This window comes from Symphalangus syndactylus, chromosome 6 (assembly GCF_028878055.3).
Source record: "Symphalangus syndactylus isolate Jambi chromosome 6, NHGRI_mSymSyn1-v2.1_pri, whole genome shotgun sequence".
Classification (NCBI taxonomy): Eukaryota; Metazoa; Chordata; class Mammalia; order Primates; family Hylobatidae; genus Symphalangus; species Symphalangus syndactylus.
The window spans coordinates 55,002,200-55,025,525 of NC_072428.2; the positions used below are offsets into that span (position 1 = coordinate 55,002,200).

Consider the following 23,326-nt stretch of genomic DNA (forward strand, 5'->3'; position numbering starts at 1 on the left):
TCGTGTAAGGAATATTTTATTGCAAAATTAAGCTCCCTGAGAATTGTTCTCTTGTACTAAGCTTGACACAGTGTTAATCTACAATGGAGGCTGTTGTTGACAATCATGGTAAGAAAAACTCACTTGTTTACCTGAAACCTTCCCAGACTAGTCCTTTTTCACTTCGATTGTTCCACTGGTGAGGGTGGGGCTGCTGCTGTGCCAAGTGCAACACTTTTTGTACACTCAACAAAAGATTGTAATAAATGTACATTTGGGGCTCCGTTTGAGCTTAAATTATGTCCACTTTTGGAATTCACACAGGTGTGAGTATTCGTGATGTGGCAGCCACCAGGAGTGAGCTGTTCAGGTCTCCCACAGGGAGCCTGCTGGGAGGACAGCAGTTAGTGGCCGGCCTCAGGCAGCAGCACCTTTGGGATCTCCTGCAGTGTTTACACCCTGGTCATGCTCACCCTGGCCTTCTCCCTGCCACTGACCAAGCTCTGCAGACGTATGGAAGCCAGCCCATTCCTGCCCAACATGGGACTCCTGTAATGGGCAGTCTCTGCTCTAGGGCTCCTCATCAGCCTGGCTGAGACTTTCTCAGAGCTGCATTGAAACCTGAGGCTCCTCCTGCCCGGTCCTTCTTCCTTCCCTCTTTTTTTCACTGGTGTCAGATCTGCATCACCATCTGAGGCTCCCGCATCTACTCCTGCTACCTCACAGGCATTTGCCGCCCCAGTACATTTCTGGCACTTCTCACTACATTTTGGCATCTGCTTCCTGGAGGACCCAATTGGGCATATTCGACCTAGTAGGCCCAACTCACCCAAAGTCCATTTTTCATGAGGGCTTTGGGTCTCTCCTGGGAGAGAACTCATCTTAAGGAAAGTGAGGAGATAGGCAACATGGATCCAGTAATAGAATCTTCAGAATCAAGGAGGAATGAGCCAACATTTAACATTAGGTTTGTCATACAGATTTGTTTCTTGGCCTTGCTGCAGCACAGGCTTAGGAATTTGTAGAGGGAAAAAACTGGGGTTAGGAAGGAATCAGCAAAATATAGAAGAGCTGCCTTACTGAAAGCAAAGGACATAAATATTACCCATTAGAAACCCATGTGACAAAGTATAGCACGATGGGGAGAGAGAGGTTCCTCACCCCCATGCATTCCATGTAATAGATGCTATGTACTGGGAACTCCAGAAGTGTCCAAGTCACCTGGCATCTCATCAATTCAGCATGTGAGAATCACTCTCCAGGCCTCTCAGAAATTAAGAGGTGCATTTCTCAGGGAACTAGGGTCCTTGTTTAATAGGCAGAGGCAATAGGTCGCAAAACTGTATATAAATTTGAATCACAGACTATTATAGCTGAGAGGAACTATAGTTCCTTTCCCTATAGATTCTGTATAGATTTCATCCATCCATATAGACTGGATGATCTATAGTAATCATCCAATCTGCTGATTTTCAAACTACATTCCACAGAGATTCTCAAAGTCCTGGGGGGAGAGTGCTACAGATGAAATAATGGTAGTTCAACAAAGGGAGAAATTAATTTAATTTGATGTAAGAAGGTATTTGATAAAAGTAAAGTGACAAGCTGGTGAATTGATCAATTTAGGTCAAACAGCTAATAAATGAAGGTGCTGAGATACGAATCCTGATTTCTCAGCTTCTTATGTGACTTTATAGGGGACTTTAGCTATTACTTTTGCAATGTGGTATCTGTGAGCGAATTACCCAGAATGGAAAGAATTTTGGGATCCTAGTGTATGTTTTGTCTGTGTTCTACTCTTGGGAGAGAGGCATGTTGCATCTACCTTATGGATGCAGCTGGGTGACTCTAAACAAGTGTGCTTTTTCCTGGAGTCTGGTTTTCATTATCTTTATATCCTCAGGCTCACAAGTCAGCTGGGACAGGGATGCTGACAGAAAGGACTAGTGGAAATAATATATTTGCTTCTAATTTAGAATAAAAACAACCACACCCCACAGATCAAAACCCATGGAAACTTCCATCACCCTGGGGCAGTGTTTAGAGTAGCATTTCTGAAAGAGTTCGGAGAGACGCTTAATATGCTCCTGCAAAAGGGTCCCACGTCAAATACTTTTGTGCAATGTTCCATATTATATCCCTGTCTTGGAGATTCCTGTTGCATATAAAAGTCTCTGAAGAGCTCTGCAAAAGATGTCTGTTTAATCTTAATCCAGTGTTTTATAAACTTGCTTGTTGATGGAAACTTTTATACATGGAATATCTATTATCATCATATAGAACACACACTTTGGAAATGCTGGGTAAAGACCACTGGCTAGGAACAAAGAAGGTCTGGTTGTGGTCTTGGCTCTGGTACTAAGTTGTGTTTCCAGCCCCGCCTCCCCTGCAAGACGGAGTCTTGCTCTATTGCCCAGGCTGGAGTACAGTGGGGTGAACTCAGCTCACTGCAACCTCCGCCTCCTGGGTTCAAGTGATTCTCCTGTCTTAGCCTCCTGAGTAGCTGGGATCACAGGCACATGCCACCGAACCTGGCTATTTTTTTTTATTTTTAATAGAGACGGTGTTTCACCAGGTTGGCCAGGCTGGCCTTGAACTCCTGACCTCATGATCCACCCACCTTGGCCTCCCAAAGTGCTGGGATTACAGGTGTGAGCCACCGCGCCCAGCCCTGATTTGCATTTTTGAACTCTTCTTTGGACTCCAGTTTCCTCATCTGCAAAAGGAGAGGGTTATAATCAGTGATCTAGAGAGAAAAAGGACTACAATTTATTGCAGACCCACTCTGTGCCAGGCTGTGGATGTGCCATCATGGCCTATGCTTACAAGGGCCCCCACACTTGGTTTAATACTCTGCTGTCACCATCTTTAAATTATTGGTAATTTTTGAACAAGGTGCCAGCATTTTCATTTTATGCTGGGACTTGCATTTTTGCACTGGTTCCATGTGACATTATCTCTACTCTTCATATTAGTCTAGTGAGAATGTGCATATATTTGTGATATACAGATATGGAGGCTGAGAATTAGGTTAAATAAATTGCTCAAGGTCACATACAGAATGAATAGCAGAGCCAAGATTCCAATCTAGTCCACCTGGTTCTAAAGCTTTGCTCTTCCCACTAGACCAGCTGCCAGTGCAAACATTCTATGATTCTGAGATTCTTTTGTTCTTTAAACTACAACTGTGTCTGTCTCATTGTTTAAGGAACAGAATAACTGTTAATTCTGTTTACTGTCTGAGTGCATATCTGGCTAAACAGATTAGTAAATGATGGATTAGATGTCAGTGAATGAATGGCTAGACAACAGGGAATGAATGGCTATAGGAGTTAGACATGGAGTCCAACAAACTTGGTTTGCCATTTACTAACCATGTGACCTTGGGCAACCCACTTGACTTCTCTAAGTCTCAGTCTACCTCACAGGTATATTGTGAGGATTAAATGAAAGAATGCACTGCCTAACACATGGCAACCCCTCAATAGAGTATTACTATTCTTTTATTAACTGGGCCAGGCTAGGTTTGCTATTGCGATATCAGAGCTCCCAATATTGTAACCCATTTAATTTGCTCTATAGCAAGTAGAAGAACATTATATTTATTTACTTCTTTCTGAATCAAATCAAACTTTTATCTGTCTAATTCAAATCCAATTAAACTTAGCTTCACCCCCACCTGCCAGGTTTGTGGAACATCTAATTTCAGAGACTTTGTGGGGATGCAAAAACCCCAGGGCTTACCCAATCCAGAAAACCTGGGGGACCGTCTCAGTCCATTGCAGTGGTGGTGAAGGTGCTCATTGTCCGAGCAGGTGTGGAGCAGCCAGAGGTATCTGGCCCACTTGCACAAGACATTTACTGCTTCCATTGTAAACCTGGCCACCCAGAACTCCTGTATGGTCCCAAAGCTATGGTTTGGTAATTATCCCCCAGGTGTCTTTGTACTCATCACTGCCAGAGATACTAGGAGGGCAGTGGGGGAAGTTCACGGGCTGATTTCCACCACCCCTCCATCCTCCTGGTCTTGTAGAATCCAGCTCTTGTCCCTTTAATCCTCAGAGTTTTCCCTCTCACAGACAATCTAACTCTGACCCTTGAGAAATGTATAGAGACCTCCCAATATTTTCCTCCTGAGGTAAGGGAAGTCCCCCAACCTACAAAGGGCTGTCCTTCCAAATAGGGTGCAGAAGAAAATTTCCTTTAAGTCTTTAAATAAATCCATGGTAGAAATAATTCATTAATTCACTCAGTTACACAATGTTCTCAAACTTTTTCACCTTCTGAGAAGGCTCTCATATCCCCTTTCTCCCTTGGCTACTATATTTTGCATCTAAGTCTGTGTGTCTTTATTACAAATTGGTAGGTGGGGGGATGGGGGGTAGAGAAAGTGGCAGGACTAGACAATATGTTGCTGATTCTCTCCATTCCTAGGTGAGGATGGTCACAACCAATTATTTGGATTTCACATTTCACATCTTCAGAGTCCCTTGGAACAATGAGAACAGTGGGTAGAAAAAACAGGCTTTGGAAGCCTCGATTTCTGGGAATAGGCTCATATGTAACGGCATGCGGGCCTGGTGCTAGGGTATCGGAACAGGCCAGGACACTGGTGTCTCCAGAATAGGTAAAAGAGAAGGAAGCATGGCCAACAATGTTCCCTCACTGTGTAGACAATTATGCTGGATGTCTGCCAGATGAAGGGCAAAATTCTGTGCTCTAAAAAGTAGCAGCAGAGCTGTAAACCTGTAGTGCTGGGCCCTCTAGTGGCTAGTTCTTCTTTTTCAATGAATACAGTTGGCTGTTTCCTACACTGCTGGTCTCTCACTGCCTTGTCATCTTTTTGGTTTGCTGGAACCACTAACTGCCTCATCTACATTCTATCATCCCATTGCTCTGTTATCACTGGTACTGACTTTGGAATGGACTCCATGTTAGGGCACAGTTCTTGAGGAAAGGATGGATTCTTGGAAACAGACTGAGATGGAGAATCGCATGTAGAAGGTTGTTGGGGGAAGTACTCTTGGGAAATAGGAAGTGAGAAAGCAGGGGTGGGCAGAGGAAGAAGCTAACGCACAGTGTGGTTGCCACTGAAGCCTCAGCTGATCCTATGGGGAACTCTGGAGCTCAGATGGCCCCTCAGAGTTGCCCCAAATCGGGGATGGAATCAGACCTTTGGATCCCTGTATCAGCCCCTCATTGGTTGTGAGCCGCTCCAAGAAGGAGCTGTAACCTTGGTGAGACAGCTCCCTGTGTCCCAGGGCAACACGCAGTGAGGAATTCAGTTGTTCATCAAATATTAATTTTTTTTCCTGTTCATGAATTTCTGACTTTCTCGTTCCCAGGAGCTCATTCTCCATCACAGTTCAACCACTGTCACAAATGGTTCTCTCATTTCATCCAGGGAAATAATGTTCTTGGTTTCTTAGCAGCAACTGAAAGAAGATTCTTTTTCTATACAAGGTTGGCTGAAAGCCTTGCTTTGTCTATTTCCCCGATGCCTAAACAGAAATCTTGGATATTATTCCAATGAGAGGAGAGACCAGACTCACCTGTACCAGAAGAAAAAAAAAAAAAAGAGCAAAAGTCACACTCCCAGGATAGGATAAGTTATACTCAAAAGGCTCCCGTCTTCACCCCCTCCCTCCAAAACATGATATAATCAGAGTGACAGCACTTCTTCTTTCCCAGCAGGGTTATAAATGTTTTTATCTTGACTAATCCTGCAGGGGAGACTTAGGAGGGTGGGGTGAAGACAGGAGCCTGTGGGGGAGAGTGAGGAGGGTGGGGTGAAGATTTCTGGGGCTGTCCACCAGAAACCATTCTCTCCTTATTCCATAGTGATAGATGTTTGGCTGGGACTTGACTACTCAGATAGGCACCTCATTTGCCAGCTCCCCTTGCAGCCAGTTTGTGGCCATGGTGTTTAAGCCCTTGTCAATGGAGCTGAGCAGAAGAGATGTACGCAGCTTTTGCCTTGCTTTCTTTAGAGTAAGTCCCTGACCCTGGTATTCTATTCTGTTTCTTTCCTCACTAACCAGAAAATGCTTTGACAATGAGTGACCTTGGAAGCTACACGTTGAAGACGGCAGTTGCCATCCTCAGTCTCTGAATGTTTGAGTAGAACAAAGCCATCTACCTACTTTGAACACTGAGCTTGCATCATACTATACTGGACCTTCATTTTTTTATTTTATTTTAATTAATTAATTAATTAATTTTTTGAGAGCTGGAGTGCAGTGGCGTTATCACAGCTCACTGCAGCCACTTGACTTTCCAGGCTCAGGTTGATCCACCCACCTCAGCCTCCTGAGTAACTGAGAGTACAGTCACACACCACCATGCCTGGCTTTTTTAAAAATTATTTTTAGTAGAGATGGGGTTTTACCATGTTGCCCATGCTGGTCTTGAACTCCTGGGCTCGGATGCTCCTGTGATCCTCCTTCCTTGGCCTCCCAAAGTGCTGGGATTACAAGTGTGAGCCACCACACCCAGCCTACATTGGACTTTCTTTTTTTTTTTTTTTTTTTTTTTTTTTTGAGACAGAGTTTCACTATTGTTGCCCAGACTGGAGTACAATGGTGCAATCTTGGCTCAATGCAAACTCCGCCTCCCTGGTTCAAGCAATTATCCTGCCTCAGCCTCCCTAGTAGCTCGGATTACAGGTGCCCACCACCATGACTGGCTAATTTTTGTATTTTTAGTAGAGATGAGGTTTCACCATGTTGGCCAGGCTGATCTCGAACTCCTGACCTCAGGTGACCCACCTGCCTCAGCCCCCCAAAGTGCTGGGATTACAGGAGTGAGCCACTACACCTGGCCCTTCATTGGGCTTTCTAACCAAATCCTACCAGTTCTTCATATTCCACCACAAATTCTACTTCTTCCCAGAAACATGCATGAACTTCCCTCTCCCCCTCCCCACACCCGTCCCCACCTTTTTTTTTTTTTTTTGAAACAGAGTCTTGCTCTGTCACCCAGGCTGGAGTACAGTGGTGCCATCTCAGCTCACTGCAACCTCCGCCTTCTGGGTTCAAGTGATTCTCCTGCCTCAGCCTCCTGAGTTGCTGGGATTACAGGTGCATGCCACCACACCCAGCTAATTTTTGTATTTTTGTTTTTAGTAGACAGGAGATTTCACCATGTTGTCCTGGCTGGTCTTGAAATCCTGACCTCAAGTGATCCACCTGTCTTGGCCTCCCAAAGTGCTGGGATTACAGGCGTGAGCCACCGTGCCCGATGTCCTCTCCTCTTCTTGACCACCACATTAGTATCTGTCCCCCACACTTTCTGATGCTTAATGATACTGTTTCCTACTTAGTTCTATTTGGTATTGTCTTATTTTTGTTCATTATTTGGTGTGTGCTTTTCGTCTCTTAAACTCTTAAACTAGCTCCCAAGGTGTGACACTCTGCTTCTACTTTCGTTTCCCCAACAGCACAGCTATCATGGATGCTGATGGGGCCCCAAAGGCCCCCTTCACCAGGCTGCCTTCATCAGTCTAGAGCTGTCCCCATCCCCAGAGATTTGGCCTGAGTCAAATATGAGCACACCCTGTGAGGGTAAGTACCTTTGTCGCAACTAGCAGCCAATGACTGATACGGGGTAGTAAAATAAGGTCACAAAAGGTGGGGCCAATTCTGTGTGAAAAAAGAGCTTCAGAACCTTCTCAAGGAACGAGGCTATTGCTAGTCTCCAACCAAGAGCACTCCTTTGCTTACCTTTCTTCCACAGCTCTATTCTGCAGTAGCTCACAGCTGCTCCCTTCCCCTCAGCTGATGGGAACCTCCTCAAAATCCTCTTGTCCCTCTTCGCTGCTAGGGTGGCCCACAACCAGTGACTGACTGCTTTGGGGATACAAAAGGCCAACTGCCTTGCCTCAAGGGAGTGTAATTCTGCTGTGGGACTTATGCCCCCATATATAACAGTTCCCCGTGGATCAGGCCAAGGCTAGATGTGACCGAGACACACTTTGTATGGTACTTTCCCTTTCCTGTCTACTCCACTCTCTCCCTTGCAGGTTTTTCCTGAAAAACACTTCCCATCAATAAATGTCTGTCGGATGGCCAGGTGTGGTGGCTCACGTCTGTAATCTCAGCACTTTGGAAGGCTGAGGCGGGAGGACTGCTTGAGCTCAGGAGTTTGAGGCCAGCCTGGGCAACATAGCGAGACCCCATCTCTACTAAAATAACATATTAGCTGGATATGATGGAACACGCCTTGTAGTCCTAGCTACTTGGGGAGCTGATGCGGGAGGATCGCTTGAGCCAGGGAAATCGAGGCTGCAGTGAACCCTGATTAGGCCACTGCACTCCAGCCTGAGCCACAGAGTGAAACCCTGTCTCGAAAAAAAAAAAAATTCTGTCTCAAGGTCTGTTTCTAGGAAACCCAACTTCAGGCCACTGGTGTCAGTACTCTGCCATCCTTTTCCCAAATCACTTTCTCATTCATTTCTGGAGACTGTTCAGATCCATGCTCTGGGCTGTGTGTACCATGGGACCTAAATTGGGCTGAAAGTACATGAAGGTGCTAGGTCAAAAACAACTGGGCTCTGTGGAAGTACTTGTAAAGAATACCTACTTACTACATAGGGTGGTTATGAGGGTTTTAAAAGCTAAATGAATTCAAGTGTGTAAAACGCTTAGACCAATGCCTGGCATGCAGTAAATGCTCTTAAGTATTACTGCAGGGATTCCTGGGATGTTTTTGTTTACTTATGTATTCCAAGTGTGCCTAGGTGAATGCTTGGCACATAGTAGGCACTCAATAATACCTGTTGAATCCATGATTGGTTTTGCTTTGAGGGTTTAAGGCGATGTGCCGGGATTTGGCCAGCAGAGGGCAGAACCCGTGAAGACAAAGCTCCTACAGGCTTTGACCTATAAGAGGTCGCAGGACAGGCTCCCAGACAACTGGGTTGGAGGGAGGGCTGCGTGAAGTGCCTATAGGATATGGATATAGATATAGATATGGATATAGATATAGATATGGATATAGATATAGATATAGATATGGATATAGATATAGATATAGATATGGATATGGATATAGATATAGATATAGATATAGATATATAGATTTTGAGACGGAGTTTCACTCTTGTTGCCCAGGCTAGAGAGCAATGGTGCGATCTTAGCTCACTGAAACCTCTGTCTCCCGTGTTCAAGAGATTCTTTTGCCTCAGCCTCCCAAGTAGCTGGGATTACAGACGTGCACCACCAAACCTGGCTAATTTTGTATTTTTTTTTTTTAGAAGAGATGGGGTTTCACCATGTTGGTCAGGCTGGCTCGAACTCCTGACCTCAAGAGATCCACCCTCCTCAGCCTCCCAAAGTGTTGGGATTACAGGCCTGAGCTACTGTGCCTGCCCACCACAGGATATTAGAATGTTTAAATTTTACTCCCTTCAAATCCTAGAATTTTATTTAGCCCAACCTGGGTGTGTGTAAGGAAACATACCAAGTTCTTAGTTTGTGAATTCAGACAGATCCGTTGTTCCAGGCCCCGAGATCCCTGGAGTTGCCCTGGTGTCTGCAGCTCCTTCTTTAAACTTTGAGCTACCCCATACACCTCAGAAATTCCCTTTTGTACTTATGCTAATATACATCGGGTGCCTATAACTCGCAACCAAAATAATTTGTATTATTTTATGATTATGCCCATGGAGTGTGAGGACTGTGTGAAGGGGAGCCTTCTCCACTGGGGACACTGAAGTCATGGAGTAGCCCCAGGAGGCCTGCTTCCTGCTGTCTCCCCAGCCTATCTGCCCTCTCCAGGAGGGAGCTCCCCAACATCTGCCTCCAAGCTTCCCTGATCTTGATCCCTTCATTCACTCTGCCCATTTAGCTCTGTCCTAGCTTTCAAAGCCCAGTTCAAGTTCCACCTCTCTCAAGTTCTACCATGGGACCTAAATTGGTCTGAAGGTACATGAAGGTGCTAGGGCAGAAACATCTCTGTGGAAGTACTTGTAAGGAATACCTACTTACTACATAGGGTTGTTATGAGAGTTTTAAAAGCTAAATGAGTTCAAGTGTCTGACTCCTCCTAGTCAATTTCATTTCTCAAAATCCTTATGGTATTCATCATCTAACCATTCATTCTTATGCCCAATTGCGTTCCATATTTTATTTGGAAGTTTGGGCTGGGTGGTGTCTAAAGTCCTATCTGCTGTAAATTTCTGAATCTGTTTTCTTCCCATATGTCACATCTCCTTAAGGAAGTCTCCACCTTCTCCCTCAGGAAGAGATGAGGAAGTGCTTGAGCAACAGGGCTCAGCACAGGTTTGCAGAGCATCAACATAACTGTACATGGCAGCAAATGTGTTCCATGATCCTCCATTCAAGAACCCAAAGGCTTTTATTTTTATTTTGTCAAGATAGAAGTACCTTTTTTCCTTTTATTATACAAGTAACATACTTATGGTCAAGTCAGTCAAATATTACATAAATTTATAATGTGGAAAGGGAAAATCACCCATAACCCAATTCCTCAGAGATAACTGCTATCAAAATATTATTTCAGAGTTCTGCTATACACAAATATGCATGTTTCAATGGGTACTTCCGGGGACCACATGGAGATCCCTTAAGTTGAAACTAGACAAACAGAACAGTGGATGGTTCTAGCTGAGATTTGGGATAGTTTCTGAATTCAGAAGTATTCACCAGCCACATTGCATGTATTAGCTGGAACCATATATGAACTATGATACTCAGCTGTTTCTAACCTACAAACACAGTGATTACATATGGCTCAACTTAATGTATATGAAGCCTAGAATGTCAGAACTGACACAGCCTTAGAGACTTTCAAGTCTATTTCATTATGTTGAAGAGGAAAACGGATGAGAGAGAGAAGTGTCCAGCCTAAGATCATACATCACCTTAAGTGGTAGAATCAGGGCTGCTTCTCTTCCTACTGGACCATGTACCTGTCTCTCATACTCTGCTTCTTTTAATACAATAATATTGTAGGTGCGATATCAGTCTTTTTTGTTTGTTTGTTTTTTGTTTTTTTCTGAGACAGAGCCTTGCTCTGTTGCTCAGGCTGGAGTGCAGTGGCGCGATCTTGGCTTACTGCAACCTCCACCTCCTGGGTTCGAACAATTCTCCTGCTTCAGCCTCCCAAGTAGCTGGGAATACAGGCACCCGCCACTAGATCTGGCTAATTTTTGTATTTTTTTTAGTAGATGGGGTTTCACCATATTGGCCAGGCTGGTCTCGAACTCCTGACTTCAGGTGATCCACCCACCTTGGCAATATCAGTCTTTTAGAAGCAGATTCAACATGACATCAGAAAACTTCTCTCAGATAGTCGTGGTGGTTCACACCTGTAATCCCAGCACTTTGGGAGACCAAAATGGGCAGATAACTTGAGGCCAGGAGTTGGAGACCAGCCTGGGCAACACAGTGAAATCCTGTCTCTACTTAAATATATATGTGTGTGTGTGTGTGTGTATGTATATATGTATATATGTGTGTATATATGTATATATGTGTGTATATATGTATATATATGTGTGTATATATATGTGTATATATGTGTGTATATATATGTGTATATATGTGTGTATATATATATGTGTGTGTATATATATATAAATAAATTAGCTGGGTGTGGTGACAGGAACCTGTAATCCCAGCTACTCAGGTGGCTGAGGCAGGATAATTGCTTGAACCTGGGAGGTGGGGGTTGCAGTGAGCCAAGATTGGGTTGCTGCGGGTGACGTAGGGAGACTGTCTCAAAAAAAAAAAAAAGAAAAGAAATTTCTCACATCACTCAATCAAAACTGAAAAGGCTGCTTGCTTTGGAGGTAGTTTAGTCCTGTTGGCTGGCAATGTGGCTGGGAAGTGCCCTGTGACTTGGTTCAAGAAGCATATGAACCATAGAGCTAACGAGGCCTAACATTCAGGGTCCTGACTCACATGAGCTCCTTCTTAAGGTCCTAGCAGGGGCCCTAGCAACATATTAATGTGGCAGTATATTTTCGTAATGTTTGCAAAAGTAAGATATTTTAGAATTCTTTTTCTTAAAGAGAGTCCCCAGAATTGTATGACCTTCAGGCCTGGATCCACTCCTGTGTGGCACAGAGTTTTGAAAAGCACTAGGCAAGGAGGCCAGAGTTCCTGAGTTCCAATCATGGCACTACTCAGGCCCAAATGGGCAGCACAGCACTTGTCCTGCTTTCTTCATGTGAGCGGGGGCAGGGTGGTGGTAGTAAATCATATCTGTGATATGGGATAATCATCACCGCTTCTCATGGCTGAAGATAACACATAAAAAACGTGTACCCAGAGCATCTTCCTGTCTCATTTCCCTCTGCTACAACTTCTTCTCCTTTCTCCAAACTCCAGGCCCCCAGTGCTCCAGCCACTGAACCAGTTATTGGTCATTATCTGTTGCTACTTTTATATATTTGTTCACGGGCTCCCACTGTTTATAAAGTCTATCTTTTCCTGGGAAAAAATCCTTATGCACAAGGCTTCAGTCTACCAACCCCTCTTCTTCCACCCCAGTGATGACCTCCCTTAGCCCTGTTTCTTGTTGATCTTACAGATAGGGACACTGAGACCCGATGCAGTCCACAGCAGAGTTCTGGAGGCGCCAGACGCAATCCCCAGGTGTCTTGGTCTTCCACCATCCCAGCCTTCTCGTGTTAGATCATAGACACACGGTTCTTGATGTACACATGATAGGGGTCACTACGCTTGTCCACTTTGCGGGAGCGGGTGTATCCCAGGATGAGGCTGCCCACAGTTACAGCAAATAGAAACATGACAAAGAGAATGTACATATAGGAGTTGTCATCACGGCCAGGTAGGCTGGCCCGCCGCTCTTCAGTCTGGTTGTCTGGCCCCAGCCCTGGCCGGCAGAGCAAATTGCTGTGAAGAGTGGCATTTAGAGCCTTCAGCACGGCATGCAGGCTCTCATACCAGGTCTCAGTTCCATTGGTAGTCTCCATAGCAACAGAGATTGAGGTGGGGGAAGACTCGGTAGACACTGTGGTGGCAAGAGAAAAGAGAGAGGGGATGGCTCTGTCACCTGCAGCTCAAATGACCTCCTTCCTTCAGATCCCAGGTAAAATCCTAGCATCATGGCTGATATGGTTTGGCTGTGTCCCCACCCAAATCTCATCTGGAATCATAGCTCCCATAATCCCCATGTGTCATGGGAGGGACCCAGTAGGAGGTAACTGAATCATGGGGGTGGGTTTTTCCCATGCTGTTCTCATGATAATGAATAAGTCTCACAAGAACTGATGGTTTTATAAAGGGTGGTTCCCCTGCACCTGCTCTCTTGCCTGCCACCATGTAAGATGTGCCTTTGCTCCTCCTTTGCCTTCTGCCGTGATTGTGAAGCCCACCCAGCCAATGTGGAACTGTGAGTCCATTAAACTTCTTTTTCTTTATAAACTACCCAGGTTTGGGTATTTCTTCATGGCAGTATGAAAATGGACTAATACAATAGCTTATTCTAGCTACTTGATTACATGTTTGTCTTCTCCACTAGACCATACACTAAACAATAAAGGCAGGGCCCATATTTGCTTTACTCACTGCTATATGCAATCACTTATGACAGCATTCAATAAGTAAGTATTCAATAAATAATTGTAGAATAAAGCCTTCCCTGACCATCAGAACCCATATTAATCTCTCCTTTCTTTGGATTCTATAAATCACTTAACTTTAGGTTAGAAGGACCTTAAGGATTATTTAATATAACTTCCATTTTATACACAGGGAAACTGAGGCCTTGATAGAATAAGTGGCTTGTCCATGATCATAGAATATTGGAGGTAGAGCCAAGACAGAAAGCCCTGCTTTTTGTGGCTAGCTTAGAGCTGCTTCCACTTCCATGCTAGCTCTCAGCAGGACTGTGCAGCACCATTAGAAGGCATTCATCACAACTCTCCTTCAGCGCAGTTCTCTTTAGACTCCACAGACCGGTTGGGCACAGTGGCTCACGCCTGTAATCCCAGCACTTTGGGAGGGTGAGGCGGGTGGATCACTTGAGGTCAGGAGTTGGAGACTAGCCTGGAAAACATGTGAAACCCCGTCTCTACTAAAAATACAAAAATTAGCTGGGCGTGGTGGTGAGCGCTTGGTAATCCCAGCTACTTGGGAGGCTGAGGCAGGAGAATCACTTGGACTCAGAAGGCAGAGGGTGCAGTGAGCCAAGATAGAGCCACTGCACTCCAGCCTGGGCCACAGAGAATGACTTTGTCTCAAAAGAAAAAAAAAAAAAGACTCCACGGACACCTTTTGGAAGACACCTGGGGATGGTTTAAATTTCATCCTACCTGGAGGCCAGAAGCTGGATCATTTGCCCTCTCAAGCATCCTGTCTCCCAAAGACTAGATATTCCTAGCTATTTGTAGAAATTCTGTTGGAAAGGAGGTGGTCAGGGAAACGGGAACAGGTTGGTAACCACTGCAGGCACTGGAGAAGAGAAGAACAGCTTGGGCCTGAGGGTGGGAGAGTGAAAGGAGTTCTCAGTCTGGCTTGGGGTTTACCTGCCCACAAAAAGAAGACACAAGCACGCCAACTATCTTGTCTCCTGAAATAAAGTCATTATGTACCTGGCATATAGTAAGTGATTATAAATGTTCCTTTCCCCTCTTCTCAGAGATCCTTAGTCTATAATATAGAAAACATCTTTTTTTTTTTTTTTTTTTTTTTTTGAGATGGAGTCTCGCTCTGTCGCCCAGGCTGGAGTGCAGTGGTGCAATCTCTGCTCACTGCAAGCTCCGCCTCCTGGGTTCACGCCATTCTCCTGCCTCAGCCTCCCGAGTAGCTGGGACTACAGGCGCCCGCCATCACGCCAGGCTAATTTTTTTGTATTTTTAGTAGAGACGGTTTCACCATGTTAGCCAGGATGGTCTCGATCTCCTGACTTTGTGATTCGCCCACCTCGGCCTCCCAAAGTGCTGGGATTACAGGCATGAGCCACTGCGCCCAGCCAGAAAGAACATCTTAAAACAGACTTGCATCCTTGTCTCTGAAAAACCGTATGTCATTCCCTGTAAACAAGGCCCCACACTCACTTCCTTTAGGAAGCCTCCATTCAGTGCTCCCCACCTCTCAGCCACACTACACCACCTTTATCATCACAGCCTTCCCTTCCCCCCCAGCACTTACATATAAGGCAATATGTGGCTGTCCTCTTGTTTTTGATAAGGATATCATCAGACCACATGTGTCTGGTCAGCAGGGTTATGTCTCTTCCCCCAATCTGGAGGACTACCCTGAGACTGGGTGTTCTCCTTTCCCTGGGTACTACCCTGAGACTGGCTGGGTATTCCCCTTTTCTAGATTGGCTGGGTGCTCTCCTTCTCTCAATAGTTTCTAGTAAAGATGTTCACTTTAAGGAATTCTCTATGGGTCAAGCATTCAGCCCTCCATCATATGGGTAGAACTGTTAACAAACTAATGTTAACTAATGTGACTATTAACCATAAGATCTCTTCCCTGGAAAAGATGATCATTCTGACCATGATAAATATTCATCAATGGCTCTATGAACGCAATCAGCCAGGACTGGGCAGCATTTTATGCAAGGCCTTTGGGGCCCTCTGCCATCTAGTACTTGTGCTGTCTTGTCTGGATGGAGGAGGGGAAAAGAACAAGAGCTCACTGAGTTAAGATCCAGGAGATATACGTTCTCATCTACTACCCCATGTGTCAGGCAAGAACTCTGTGGCTGCTGCTTCCCTCGTGTGGGCCAATACCAAGTAGGAGTTGCATGATGAAATAAATAACTCAAAAAATCATCCAGATAGTTATCACCAATATGGGCCAGGCCCTGTGATGGGAGTTCGGGGTGGCTCAGATCCAGTGCCTTCACCCAGGGGCTCTGATACAATGCAGGGGACAAGCCAGGAGCTACTTAGGCTGAAAGGAATAAGTGATGGATACTGATCAAGGCTCAGAGAGTGTCCACAGTGATGGAGGCATTTGAGTTGGACCTTGAAGGGTTTTTAAGAAGCAGAGAAGACAAAGGAAACATGAGCAAAGGCAGAACAAGAAAGTGTAAATGTTTAGAAGAATGGAAAGTAGCATAAAGAGGCTGGAGTGTAAGATGTGTGGAAGAATAGCGTAGGATGTGGGACAGGAGAGAGAGGATCCAGATCATGGGGGTCCTTGAGTGCCACGCTGTAGAGTTGGAACTTTATTCTGTAGCTAGGGAAAAACCATGGAATGGTATTTTAAAAGAAGATAAAATGGTCAGATCTGTGCCTGGAAAGGATACTCTGGCTGTCATGTGGACTGGAGGGAGCTGGAATTGAGGCAGTGATCCCAGCTACAAGAGTCTTGAAATAGTTTAGTGCAAGATGCTGAGTCATGAGTTGGGGCAGAGAGGATAAAATGGGGAAGTAGGGGTAGAGACAGACGTGAACCTGAGGAGGAAATCGCTAAGTGACGTTTGAAGGAGGAAGGGGCCTCAGGCAATTTCATAGGTAGACAACAAACAAACAGTGTAAGTGTCTGGAGGAGCCTACTCTGAAGGAAATAAGTTCCTTTCCCTGGTTGGGCTTTGGTTTCCCCACCTACCAAAAGAGATTATCATGGAGTTGTTGTATGGCACGTATAGAGTTTCAGTTTTACAAGATGAAGAGGTTCTGGGGATCTGCTGCACAACAGGTGAATCTAGTTAACACTACTGAGTGTACACTCAAGAATGACTAAGATGGTACATTTTTATGGTGTGTGTGTGTGTGTGTGTTTTAAGCACAATTTTAAAAAATAGGCCAGGTGTGGTGGCTCACTCCTTGAATCCCAGTACTTTGGGAGGCTGAGGCAGGTGGGTCACCTGAGGTCAGGAGTTCGAGACCAGCCTGGCCAACATGGAGAAACCCCGTCTCTACTAAAAATACAAAAATTAGCTGGGCACACACCTGTATTCCCAGCTGCTCAGGAGGCTGAGGCGGTGGAAGTTGCAGTGAGCCGAGATCACGCCACTGCACTCCAGCCTGGGCAGCACAGCGAGACGTCTGTCTCAAAAAAAAAAAAAAAAAACCCACAAAGAAAGATGATCAACCTTTTCCTCCTCCTTCAAGGCTTGCTATGAGCGCATACTTGTATTATGTAGAAGAGGATTAAAAACTTTTTTTTAATTTCAAGAAGCAAATATGTGCACATAGGTTTAAAAAAAAAAAAAAAGAATGGACGCAGCACATACAGTGAAGGTGAAAGCTCCTAGTCGTCCCAAGCTCCATCCCAGGGCAGGGCAGTTACCATTCAGTTTTCTTAGGTATCATTGGAAAGGGGTTTCAACTGACAAGGAGAGGGAGGGAAATCTCAATCTGGAAGACTCACCAGACCGCTGGCAAATCCGCTGGCTCTCAGTCAGTTTCAGGAGTCTCTTTGTGGACACACTAAGGCTCCTTCACCCCCGAGCCTCTTCAGGATGTCTCTGGACACATCTGGGATCTCAGTATTGACTTTGGAGCTGGGAGAGCCCAGAGCTAGAAAGCAGGAGAGAAGGCAGAAAAGGAAGGAACCAGACACAAAGCACAAACTTCAGAACCAGGGTGGATTGCCCAAGGCCAGGCCCCAAGGATTGTGCAATAGTCCTGCTGTGGGCTCTGACCCCCTCCCACGGCCCCTCCCCTTCCTGCAGCAGCTGGGTCAGGCCAGCCTAGGGTTGTAGTTAAAGGAACTGTGCAGTGACCAAAGGGCCTCTGATTGCTGTCCCCCACCTCCAGACTTACAGTGTCTTCACTGGGTGACTTCATGAGAAACCTGTTTAACATGTGGACTCCCACCCAGGGACCAGCTGATGGTGCAGCCTAAAACATTCCCTTTCCTAAGGGTTACCTTAGCAAGGTCCTTTTCAAATCCCAAGGGAATTGACATGAGTGGGAGAATGCCAGCTGGCAGCTGGGTTGATATTTTACATAGGAACAAATGATGTGTTACCACCCAATCTATTCAGATAGACAGGATATGAACACGATCACAGAATGAACACTATCTGTAGCATAGCTTTGTTGTGAAAGTTAAAGAACATCATGTTGTGCTTGGCACTAGACACTGCACAGATGGTGGTTGTTTTTTGTAGAGCAAGGCTGGAAGGGCCTTCAGAGCCCATCTAGGCTATATGCCCTCACTTTACGGTGAAGGAAATGGAAACCCAGGGAGTTGTCCCAGCTCAGCTGCTCCTTGTGTGACTTTGGACATAAGACTTCCCTTTTCTGGGCCTCAGCTTCTGTCTGCATCTGTAAAATGAAGGGGTCCCAGTTGGTTCTAACGTCCTGTGATGATACGAATCATGAAACCATGCTGTGAGACCATGGGAAGTTAGAGAGGCTGATGGGAGAGGCATTTTGGGGGCTTTCTAGAGCTTCTCAAATCCCAAGTTAGAGAAGGCTGTGGACCTTTTCCTCACAGGTTAAGATGCTTCTGAGCCCTGGGACTGACTTACATCTAATATCCCAGCCGAGCCAAACTGAGGGATTTACTCATTTTTCTTCTTCACAGCTCACCTGCCAGGACGATCTAGCCTGAGGAGCAGATAGACTCTGCAGAAGGTGGGGGAAGGGGACAGCGTGGAGGGTAGGGTGGGCTTTGAGGCACGGTTCCATGAGGGGAATAAAGATTCATGAGACCTTTTATGCCTCAGGGCCTCTCTGGATAGACTAGGATGTTTGTGATTCTGACAGGAGGAGGAAAGAGGCCATAGTTCCACATCTCTAGGTGCTGGGTTTGTATGGGAGAGAGGGCCTGGGTGCAAGGGCCTCCTGTCTGAGTTAGGAGAGACAGAAAGCTGATGAAGGCACAGGTTGGTTCTCTATGGGGCTCTGGGGCTGCCTCTGGGGCTCAAGCTGGGGACTGGCAGTCAGCAACAGGGGAGTTTTGCCACTGTTTCTGAACTCCTTGGCTTCCTTGTTCAGGAGAGTCCCTGATTACCAAGATCCTTGGATGAGAGAGACAGAGCTCCTGCCTTGGAGAGGTCTTGCCTTGAAATAGAAGATAGGCCAGTGAGGAAGGAAGGTGAGCAGATGGCCAAGCTGAGAGGGACTTTAAGGATCATCTAGAATCTAGATTCCAGGCCAACCCCTCCATTTCGTAGATGAGGAAACTGAGGCTCAGAAGGAAGAAGTGACTAGTCCAAAATGACATGGCCCATAAATGGCAGCACTCAGACAAGAACCCAGGTGTTTGAGGTACTGTGCAGGTGCTCTTTCCACTACAAATGGCAGTGTTTCCTCACACCTAAGCTTCACATCACACCAGACACAGCCTCTTAGTGTCATGGGGCATCATCTCCTCTAACTTCGTTACTACGGCCTTTTCATGCACCACAGATTCTCGCCAATCTTAGTCAATGATCCAGTGAGATGGAGGTTGGTAAGCTTGGGAGGAGGAGTTAGCCTTCATTTATGCTCTCATCTCCCATGCACCCCGCTGCTCCAGACCTACTCCTGATTCCCCAGATGAGCCAGGTTCACTCTCTGTTCCTCCTATTTCCCACACATTAACAGGTTCTCACAAAACGCACTTGCCTTGCGCTTGTCCAACCCCTAACTTGGAAGTTGGGGAATAAAGCTGTGATCTGAGGGATGAACTGGGGATCTTAGTGGGGTTTTCGTTCAGGTTGCTCTGGGGAAAAGTGAAACTCTACCCTTGGGTCTTTCTTTCCTGTCGCTTCGTTTCAGCTACTCTTTCAGAATGAGCGTCTTCAGTGTCTGGAAATTAGTACAGAGAGGCAGGTAGAAAAAGTCACATAGAGCAGGTAGGCAATCCAAAGACAGTTCCTGGGGTGCACAGTTTTACCACTGTCCCCTCGGTGGTCTTACCACTCCTGTGGACTGGAGAGCTGGTGGAGTGGGAGAGGAGTTGAAGGAGTCGCCCTTAGCATCCAGTTGGAAGGACAGAGGAATAGAATCTGAGCTGGAAGAGATCTTCATGATCATGTTGTTGGTGCAACCCCCTCATTCGACCAGTGGGAAAATAGACCCTCCTCCCCAAGGGAATCACCTGCTCAAGGTCTCACAGCCCAGTAGTGGCAGAGTTGGAGCCAGAAACCAAGTATCTTGACTTCCCCTCCACAGACCTTTCCACTATAAGTTCCCTTCTGCCAGTAGGGCAGACTCTGAACTCTTCTGATTACCACTGAAGCTCCTTGAAATGTGACTCTGACACTGGCCTCATCTCCCCACAGCTCTTCTCAGTGGCCCGCACCCATGACACTGAACTACAGGCCACTCTCCAAATATTCCTTGCATTTGCACATCTCTTGCCTTTGCTCATGCTGTTTTCTTAAACAAGAATGCCCTTCCTCTTTTTACCTGCCTGGCAAACTCCTACTCATCCGTCAAGACCCAGCTCCAATTCATCTCTGTAGACCTTCTCCTGGGACTCCTCCTTCCTCACTCCCTAGCCAGTTAGTCTCTCCGTCTTGTTTTTTCCCAAAAGTGCTTTGCACGAAGACTTATTAGAGCACTATACTGTGTGTGTGTGTGTGTGTATATATGTGTGTGTGTAACTGTGCGCTTTGAGGTAAGAGGGCAGGGTCCTGTGCCTCATACATTTATTTCCCAGCCCTGATACCTAGCAGGCATTCAAGAATAAATGAATCAATGCCTCTTCTCTAAGAGCATTCCCCCACTCTGGCACATGCATATACATTCACGAAAACAGCTTACAATATTTAAAAAGCAACCTCCAGGGCAGGGCAAAACAGATTTCATTTGGTCTGGGGAAGGGATGGCTCAAAGAAAAGAAGCCATCTCAGTCAGGTGGGGTGAGTCAGAGGAGGAGGAATTCCAAGCCTTCTTTGGAAGCCCCGATGCTCCCTGCACCTGGACCCCATTCAATCCAAAGGGCAAACATTCTTGGCCTCAAAACACCAGCAGTGGCTTTGCAACCCTTTTCCCTGTGTACCTACCCAGGGTGTGGCCACATACACCCACCCACTGCACACACACACACAGTCCAACTCCCCAGTCCCTCAGCCTGTGATCTTGCCGTTCAAGTGTTCCTTTCATGATTCTAATCTTGGCTGTATGCTTGGCTCTGTGTCCTTGAGCACTGCATTTACTTCCTCTGAACCTCATCTATAAGGTGGGGATAATGATCCCTGCCCTGCCTACCACACATGAGAACTAGAGGAGACAAGAGATGAGAAAGTTTTAGAAATTGCAAACATACACGATCATTATCAGGCAGCCTGGTCACACTGTTTCCTTTTCTGTCTCCACATCTTTCCTTTCCCCCCATATTACCAAGAACAGCCATCTCTGTGTCTCCTTTCCCACCCCAGGTCTCCTAGCCTCAGAGGCAGCCAGGAGGTTCTTATTATTATTCTTGATTCCCAGGAACCTCACCTTCTCCAGAAGCCTTCCTTGTTTCCTACCCTCTCTGATCATTCCCGCAGTCCCTTATCATTGAGGGGTACCATTCTGTAGTCCTGTAGCTGGTGGAGAACACATCAGAGGGGGAATCAGGAGACCTGGGTTCCTGCCCCTACTAGGCCAACACGTCTAGCTGTGTGTTTTGGTTAAGTAACTTTATCACTCTAGGTCTATATCCCTCTAGGCCTCATTGTCCTCATCAATAAGATGGAGTTTCTTGTCTTGCTTCCCTCTTAGAAGGTATTTTGAGCACTCGCACATTAAGTTTATGGACGCGCTTTGAGACGTATAGAGTGAGTGAGGGATGGAGAAGGTGATGGTTATCATCTCAAGGAGTCAAGAAAATCTGAAAGCAGTTTCTAGGCTCCCAGCATGGGTCTTCCTCCATCAGGAACAGACAAAGTGGACGGATGCAAGGAAATAAGGAGGAGCTCACACGTTTACAAAGTGCCTTTGTAGGTGAAGTGGAGAGAGCCCTGAGCTAGGACTGAGGAAACTTGGGTTCTAATTCTGTTTGGTCTCTGTTGTAACCTTAGGTAAATCATCTCCCCTGGGGCATCGGTTTCCCTATATGCAAATTAGCAGAGAGTCCGGAGAGGATTTTAGGAGAGGATACTCTGGTGGGCTTTCACGCAAGGACTAAACTCATTTATTTTCGAGATAAGAGACTCCGAGTTCCAATCCCCCTTTCCCCTTCTGTCCCATGGGGTATGCAGCCAACAGGAGCAGGAGGCCCGTTTTACAAATGGTGACCAGGAAAAGCGAGCACAAGACGCAGAGCTGAGGGATGACTGCCCGGGTTTACACAGCCTGTAAACTAGAACTCAAGTCTCCCGACTCCCAGCCTCGACCTATGTTACTGGCAGCAGAAGATGCTTTTGGGAGTCACCAGGTTTCCCGGGACTAGGTCAGACAGGGTGAAGGACACAGTGAGGTGTAGAGGCAATGGGCAAGTCAGCTCCGCAGAGCCGGTGGCTCCGGCCAAATGAGACTGTGCTGGGTCCTGAAGTGTCGTTTCTGCGTGTGCACTGGCTGCCAGCTGCAGGTGTTCGCTTGCACATCTGTGGGTGTGGAGGAACTTTTCTTGTCGCCGTCTTGAGGGCTGGGAGTTACGGCGCGAGTCCCCACGGTTTCCAGACGGGGCACGCAGAGCCCAGCTCTCTACTCCCACATGCTGCTCCGCGATCCCTGCGCTCCGGAGGGAGGATCGGGGAGGATCCGGGAAGACTGGCTTGGTATTTGCAGCGCCCACCCCTCCCCAACTCCCCCTCGGTTCCACAGTCTCACGGAGAGCGCGCCGTGGCCCTTGGAAGGGAGGAGGGAAGACCCCTCATTTCCACCCCAGGCTGCAGCTCAGCCTTCCCAGCTGGGTGGGTGCCTTACCTGCCTCTCAGCAAGGCTCCGGGGCGCTCGTTTGCTCGCTGGACACGGCGCCCTCTGACCGAGGGTGGCCCAGGCGCTGAGACCCTGTGCATTCCACTAGCCCCGTTCCACTCCGCGGGTGCCCAGCACCGCCCAGCGCGCTCTCTGGCTCTGGGCTCCCACCCGCGCTCAGCTCCCTTTTCTCTCCCCCGGGCGTCCCCTCCCCCGGCCCCGCCCGGGCCCCAGCACACCCACTTCTCCCTGGGCTGGCCTGGAGTGCCTCCGCCCAGCTCCTTGGCCTCCCCCCGGCTGTGGGCTCCGACCCTTCCGTCCCATGCAGCGCCTGCTTCCTGGACCAGAGACCGAAAGCCTCTCGCTCCGCTGGGCCTCAGCAAGCCCAGCATGAGGCCGATCTCCAGGAGTCGGCTTTGCTCCACTGTGGCTGTGTGGTGGTGGGCGAGTCGCTGCCCCTCACTGGGCCTTGGCCTCGCTGTAAAGTTGGTATAGTTCCTCCATGCATTCTTCACAGGCTAGTGGTTGGGGTCAGATGAGACCTTTGAGTCCAAAGTATTAAAACCAAAGGGTCAACAGCAAAATAATATGATTCTTACACAAACTGTTTTCCAC

The 23,326-nt window shown here is 46.8% G+C and overlaps 1 protein-coding gene across 1 annotated transcript; it reads right to left on the bottom strand.

Annotated features, from left to right (window-relative positions):
• Positions 1 to 11,534: 11,534 nt before the first annotated feature.
• Positions 11,535 to 17,486, bottom strand: KCNE3 (potassium voltage-gated channel subfamily E regulatory subunit 3). Its single transcript, XM_055282923.2, has 2 exons — positions 17,298 to 17,486; positions 11,535 to 12,978 (listed from the first exon to the last, which is right to left on the bottom strand). The coding sequence occupies exon 2, from the start codon at positions 12,938 to 12,940 to the stop codon at positions 12,635 to 12,637; it is 306 nt and encodes a 101-aa protein (XP_055138898.1). The 5' UTR covers positions 12,941 to 12,978; positions 17,298 to 17,486; the 3' UTR covers positions 11,535 to 12,634.
• Between the last annotated feature and the right edge of the window lie 5,840 nt (positions 17,487 to 23,326).